Here is a 7228-nt window from a genome sequence, read left to right on the forward strand (position 1 = left end):
TCAGACGTAAAATGATTCCAAACAGTTGGTAAACGAGGAGGTTATTAAAGTTTCAACTAGAAATCATACGCAAATAACAGATGGTGTATGACAACACTATCTATTTTTAACCTTCTCCCTTGAGACTATTTGCACGCTGGTTAACTTCCAGACTCATCGATGGTTTCTAACTAAAATCTAGAAAACTCAACAGTCGACGCTGTCATGTTACAAAAGGAAATTTTGGGAGCTTTACCTCATGAAGTTTCGTGAAGCACTTTATTAAAGAGGAAACTCCACGGTATCAAGAATCACAGTGAGCCTAGCCTGCAGTGCAGAGGTCTGATCACTGCGAGCTAACGTTATAAGCTCGCACTAATAATGTGATTGACAGCTGGAGCTTAACTGCACCAATCAGGGATTCCTTTGTTGGCGAACGGGGTTCTGCAAATGACTTTTGACAGGCGTAATCTTTACTCTCCCACCCCACTGCTCTCCTTATTTTTGACCGTCGACCGCCCCTTGGTACAAACTTCTTTCTCTCCCCAGCCTTCCGCTGCCTTTAAAATCAAAGATGGCGGCCATAATTTTCGTTAAGAAAATACTGAGCACTCGCTCGCCAAAATTACGCCTGGTTTGCATAAAAATAATGAGCCCACTTTTAAAAGACCGAACTGTCTCATATTGATCCTTTGCAATCATAATTTTTGACAAATGTTATTCTTTTAAACGTTCTTTGACGCAAAAAAACGCAGCAAAAAGGAACTATTTGTCCACATTGAACACGGGTGTACGTGCTGATTATGAACAATAGCCGAGTCAAAACTGTACTTAAATGACAAGTTCATTGGACTCGATTGCGTCAAATAAGTCAAATAAGTCAATTATCAGCCAACCAAAACAAGTAGAAAACGGTTCGACGAAAGCCATTCTATTCACAAAGAAGTTAATACTTGGTCCATACTACCAAAACAATCAAGTAGACTATCTGTATCAATGACGAAATGCCTTATTTTCGTCAACATGTTGAAAATTATCTGCATGAAGTGTACAGGCGCCAGTAGAATAGTGATTAGGCTCTAACAGATTGTGATAATAAAAGTAGCTCATTATGCTTTTGACATTATTTGCTATTAGCATCGCCCGATGTGTTTCCAAATTATGCTCAAAATTATGCCACTTTTTCTTAAAGTGCGGTTTTAAAGAGGGAACAAGACAAGCTCAGATTATATAATCATTACTCATGATTAATAAAGCGTAATATCTTCCTTATCTTGAGTTACACACTTGCTCTGAGAAAACACTACTACACATTTAATATGTTCTGACATTTTGGAGCCTGTGAAAGCGGGAACTGTGACCAACGTAATCTAACTTCCAGTGTGCCCAGTCCACTGGACGACGACTGACGCAGTATTCCGGTAACATTCTTCCCTCGAATATTGCAAAATTACAAATGCTGAAGCTTGGACCAAACGTGTTTACCACTCAGAAATTACATATCAGTTTCATTCTTACAACTGTACCAAAGATGTCTGTCTGTTATCATAAACAACTAAATTGCTTTGATATCACAAGAAGTTGAATACCTTTTGTTCATGAAAATGTGTTCTCTCTCCAACCAGACATGTGGGTGTGTATACTACTTGCTTGAAGCAAAACTTCGTGCGACGACAAGATGATAAAATACCTCTCGACTTGAAGTAATTGAAATTTAGTTATCTTGAAATAGTTCTTAGATTATTTTGGCCTTAGCATAAAAGAAAAAAAATTGTTTTTTGAATGTAAGTGTGACCCCTTCCCTTCCTCTCTCTATCAAAAGTTCCCGAGTCTGCCCCAACGATACAGACTCGATTCATGGTTAGTCGTTAACAAACTATTCATTGGGATACCTGTGGTAGCCCAGTCATAAAACGCCTTTATTTTTCCTCCGCCACGAAATGGAAAAATTGCGCAATAGCACCCAGTGGTCATTGGGCCCTCAACACCATGACAACCAACTGTGATCCAATAAGGGTGAAGGTGTTCACATGCTGATGATCAGCATGTGAAAACCTTCACCCTCAGATCGCGTGTGTCATCTTGATGATGATTGACGTTGTCATGCAAGGATGGGGCCGGGTCACATGACGAACCACGAGATTTTTGCCTATAAAACTCTTTGTCAGCCATTTTGTATTTGTTCTGGGGTTGTTGTTTTGGCGATGGAGGTTCAATGGTTTTGGTTTACGATTACCTAGGTTATATTCGAATAGGAATATTACGTAGGTTAATGGGTTTAAAGAGCTAAAGTCCTTTTTTGATGAAAACTAACTCCGTTCATGTTGTGCAGCTAGTACTGATTACCTGATTGTTGATAGTAAAATTCACAATGGTAGTAAAGGATGTGAGAACTTTATTGAGGTAGAAATTCCGACAGCTATGTCTTCTTAAACGTAGTCTTTACCTTAATTCTAATCTCTGGCCTTTTTGGTGTCTTCTAGATATATACTTGTGCACTTCAAAACTGTGTGCCAAATAACCATCAATAAATTTTTAGCCTGCCTCAGGTTTTTTCTCCACATAGTTATCATTTATCAAATTTTCATTGCCTCGTTGTTTTAGCATATTCAATATATAGGCAACCAAGCCGAGAATAAAGTTCTTACCTTGTTGAGAAAGTTTTAGTGTGACCGCGAAGGTAATGAAGTGATATTAACTAATTGGCATTTCATCTTGCTATAATTTGTGGCATTACAGCTCATTGTTACCATAAATGAATTCCTCACTTACTGATGATCTTTGCATCAAACTCTTCAGCAACTTTTTGGGTTGAAGAAAAGGAGCTAAGACACCAACCTGATGTGAAAAATACAATAATTTGCATTAATACCAACAACTATGGGGAGTTGATTTCTGCTACATGTACTTAGAACTCAGAGAGGGCTGAAAAAGGTACAATCATACTAAGTAGTTTTTTTTTTCAAATTACTACTAAAGGACAGATTCGTCTTCTTTTGGCAACACTTAGGATAAAACTTTTCTTTCTTTATACGCACCTCTTTACCAGCAATATCTTTGCATTTTGTGCAATCAAGGGAGGCTTGCATGGCACTGATTATTAAGCCTGTGAACAATGACATCATGATTGCTCCCACCAGAACCCAGATAATGCCAAGATACGGCCAAGAAAGGACTTTGGAGTTATGTCACCGTACCTGATTTAGAAAAGGAGTAATCATAAAAAACCGCAACTCAAGTCAAAAACTTAGAAGTACGTTTAATTGCAAGTGCAATTATCTTAGACAGGATTGAAATACCCCACTGTTGGGAGGAAAAGCACGGCCCACCAAAATCCTTGAGGTGCACCAGCCGTAAATAAAGGTGAAAACTGGTCTTTGTTAACTCTGCGTTCCTGCAATCAGGAAGGAAAAGTCTACTTTTATAGCCTGCAAAAGAATGTTACGGTGTTTTAACTAGGAGCTATCCCAAAAGAAATTGTTATTCTCAGATCACTTGGATATCGTTCATAAAAAAGAACAGGAAAAAAAATTCTGCTTAAATTCCATTCTATCAAGAGGTCAGATGTACATTTTCATGACTAGTAAAACAAAATTCATTAAAGTTTTCCTAAAACCTCCAGGCATCTCCTCTCAGAGTTCTGTCGTGTCCCATCGCCCGAACGTGCTGCCTATCTAAGTCTATGTGGTACTGTATGACCAACATAAATTTATGTTCTCACCAAAAGCCATACGAGTATTCCTGAAACTCCTGACAGTAATATCCTACAAACCAGAATTGGCCATTGTGACGTAATAGGTGCAAAGAGCTGTTCCTCTGATTCTTCCTCACACTTCTTTAAGTTTGCTATTAGAGAACTGCCAAATGACACAAATGCTCGGATCAGTGTGACATTAGGCAGTCCATCATCGTCTATCTTATGGTTAGCTTGAAAGGGAAAAGTGAAATCCACTTGCTTGGTTTTCATCAGATTTGACATTTCATCTTGACTTCGCACAAAGATGGTATCCATATTGCAAGCTGTTGGGTCGCTTGCTTGTCTACTAAAGCAAGTCATGTCCACAAACCATTTAATGGTTTGATACATAAATCCTGGATCGAGACTTCCGTTCATGATATAAGGAGGAGTGTTCAGCAAAGCTACTTTGAACCTGCACTGCGTTTTTTGTTCAGAATTCGTGGAAAATTTTAAGTAAACCAGTAACAGAAGAATATGGAGAAGTTTCATAGTTCAATTAGTCACTACGTCTTTAAGTCTATGACTCCAACCTGATGGGAGAAAATAATTCAACAACTTTTCGTACAAATACACATAGAAATACGAGGCACTCGGAAAACTTGATAGCGTTGAGCCACACTAAAAAAAGGAACAAGAATAATCAATAGAGCAACATTGAAGAAGCTTTGTAGTTTGAAAATCTGCAGCACAATTTCCGCGTAAAACACCTGCTTGAATTTCATAGAATAATCGACTGATGATATTTAGTTATTAGAGCAACGAGGTTTTTAAAAATCGTCACACTTTGTAATGCCTGTCGTACTTTGTAAGAACCTTATTGCACTTTGTAACCAGCTCTTCGCACTTTGTAACACCCGTCCTTACAATTAAAACAGGACACTAGTGATGAAATTGGCGCTATTGACTGGTGTTTATTTTTCTCTTGTTTTCATGCTGCGCGGTATCCATCATACTTAATCACAGTATTTGCATCTGAAATAGATTAAGCCTACACAATGGCAAATTCAAATAAGTGTGCCAATAGAAATTGGAAAACTGAAATTTAAATCATGATCACTCGTTGTGAACTCGGCGACATTTATTTTACGACCAGAAGCATGTCACCTTGTTTAGCCTGGCAAAAAGCTTTGATCGCTTTTCTTTCCACATAGTCCCCGTAGAACTTTAATATGTTTTACAGTTTTTCAGAGAGACATTTACTCATATTAGTCTAGCCGATGACTTGTACCACACGCTGTCACCGCTCCCTGCCTGATCGGTTTCGTTCACTCCAAAAAACCTTCAAAACAAAACTCAACAAAAGTGTAATCACTTTACAGCCACTTCCATTTATCAAAGAAAAGCTGGTCATGCTGCATACAAGACTCTGTATCCTCTTGTTTTGTCGTAATTAAAGAAGGAAATCATTGCCAAACTTTCTGTGATAAGCTTATGTAAAAAATTTTAGACCTCTCTGCTCGTCGAAGTCAAATGCTTCTCAGTTTGTAAAGAAACACGAGTTATATTTCTTCCTTAAGAGCGTGTCCACGAGAGCACCAGGCAGCCGTTCTACATGCCACCTCACCAATTTGGATGAAACTTTGCCAGTTTAAAGGGTCTACCCCAAAACTCAAAAAGACAAACTGGTTTCTGTTTTGGTTTTTTTCTGGGGGGAGATAGACCACCCCCCAGTTATTCTTGGTTTTCACCAAGGAAATCGCCTCAAAATAGGTAAAATGTATGAAGCTCTCACTGCGATGTTATTTAATCAATCACCCTGAAGGTTTGTATATATATTTTTACATCCTTAGTCAATGTCTGCTGCAAGTATCAGTTAATTTAATTGACAGCTTCTCAATTAACAGAGGCAAATAAACGACTATGTGTTTAGACTTTTCGATTCATCCAAATATCTGACAACTTTGAGGTCAAATATCTCCCCTTGCCAGAAAGGTGAAACACTAGTCTTGATTCCCCTTTATAATCCATCATTTCATCTCTGAAAATCATCAAAAAAATCTTTGGGCACTGCCATAATTTTGTCATGCAATTCTTGCCCTAGGCGGTCACTTGACCGAATAAACCTACATTTTGTAGCTCTTTATACAAGATGATTAATCAAGAAAGGTAAAAAATGCGAAAGAATTTCGAGATTTTTGGTAGGAATGGAAAATTTCACGTTTAGAGATATGCATGTAGGCGAAAAATCGATGGGAAAATGTGCAAAAATGGGCTGTATCACTCCCAAGTATCCCGAACTAAACGAGCAAGCGATGGATTGGTTTTCACAGCAGAGAGACCAAATATTTCATTTGTAATGTGAAATGAGAAGAGTTTTTGCCGAGTTGAGTGAGATCGTCTTTCAATGCGTGGGAAGTATAGAATCTGCTGGTGATCAGAAATACGTTGTTGTCACATCAATTTTAAAGCATGTCACGTAAAGAGCGCTGCAGTCACGGAATTTACGGTCATTTCGCATTAAAATTAAATTTGTACTTGTTTTAGAATCCCAAACCCTCGGCTATAAGCCGAAGCCCGTTTTTTGTGAAAAAATCTCCCAAACTTTTGTGTCAAATACTGAAAAATCACTCGGCTTATAGGTGGGGAAATACGGTAAACTAAAACTAAATGTTGAGCCAAGACGGTAAAATTACGACTTTCTTTTTTTTATCTATTGGTTATAGACAATATCTAAAAACTTTGATTAAATCGTAAGGATTTGAGGATTAAGGACGTTTCGAAACGATTAACTTTTAACCTAGAGTCTTTAGTGACCACTTACATCTGCCCTCCATAATCTTAAAAGTTAGTAGTTCCAAAAATATCCTGAAATGTTATAAAACTCATGCTTTTTGCGAAAGAAATTGAGAAAGTGACCAGCCAGAAATTACACTTGCATTCACTTAACCGAGAGAAGAGAAGTCAAGAAACAATTATTGTTATATTATATCTTCTGTGATAAGTTCTTCCTTAAATAATTAATAAAGAAAATAACTCTTCATTTATACTTCCAATTTGCACCACCCATGCTCAAAAGTTTGCTTTTTTTCAGTACTTGTGAAAATTTAATTCCATAGAGTGTAAACAAACAAACCCAGAAGTTACACACTGAAAAGCAAATACCAAAGTTATTATTCTTAACGCTCGATTCTGTTCATCCATCAGGACGGACGAGGTAGAGTCTGTAGTTAACAGTGCAAGCTATTTCATCAATAGACAGCCAAAGCTGATTGCAATGGAATTAGAAAAATTTATAAACCTTCTTGGTTCACTTGCTACCTTTCTCTGAACATAACGTATTGGTTTGTTAGCCTCAATACCGAAAGTAAGATAATTAAAGGGGAAATAGGAAAAAGGAAGGAAAAGAATTCAATACAATTCGTAATAAACAAGAAGTCAGTTAGGTGTCCTATTCTGTGAGACACAATCACCTTCTTTTTTTCGCTCAAGCTAAAAATATGCCACTGGTCATGGAAATCTCAGAAGAGTAAAATGCCATCTGAGTTTATTAATGACAAAATGTTTTATGTG

At 37.5% G+C, this 7228-nt stretch overlaps 1 protein-coding gene across 1 annotated transcript; it reads right to left on the reverse strand.

Moving 5' to 3' along the window:
- Positions 1-3100: 3100 nt before the first annotated feature.
- On the reverse strand, positions 3101-4207 carry LOC136279005 (uncharacterized). Its single transcript, XM_066162335.1, has 3 exons — positions 3701-4207; positions 3279-3373; positions 3101-3176 (listed from the first exon to the last, which is right to left on the reverse strand). Exons 1-3 carry the CDS (start codon positions 4205-4207, stop codon positions 3101-3103), a joined length of 678 nt encoding a protein of 225 aa, XP_066018432.1.
- Between the last annotated feature and the right edge of the window lie 3021 nt (positions 4208-7228).

This window comes from Pocillopora verrucosa, chromosome 2 (assembly GCF_036669915.1).
Source record: "Pocillopora verrucosa isolate sample1 chromosome 2, ASM3666991v2, whole genome shotgun sequence".
Taxonomy (NCBI): Eukaryota; Metazoa; Cnidaria; class Anthozoa; order Scleractinia; family Pocilloporidae; genus Pocillopora; species Pocillopora verrucosa.

What these genes read in the sequence shown, in the direction of transcription:
- LOC136279005 (XM_066162335.1), bottom strand. Translation starts at nt 4,207, where the DNA reads ATGAAACTTCTCCATATTCTTCTGTTACTGGTTTACTTAAAATTTTCC. An exon ending in GAATACTCGTATGGCTTTTG is followed by an intron (nt 3,374 to 3,700) that starts GTGAGAACATAA and finishes TCCTGATTGCAG; the next exon opens with GAACGCAGAGTTAACAAAGA. An exon ending in CTTTTCCTCCCAACAGTGGG is followed by an intron (nt 3,177 to 3,278) that starts GTATTTCAATCC and finishes TTTCTAAATCAG; the next exon opens with GTACGGTGACATAACTCCAA.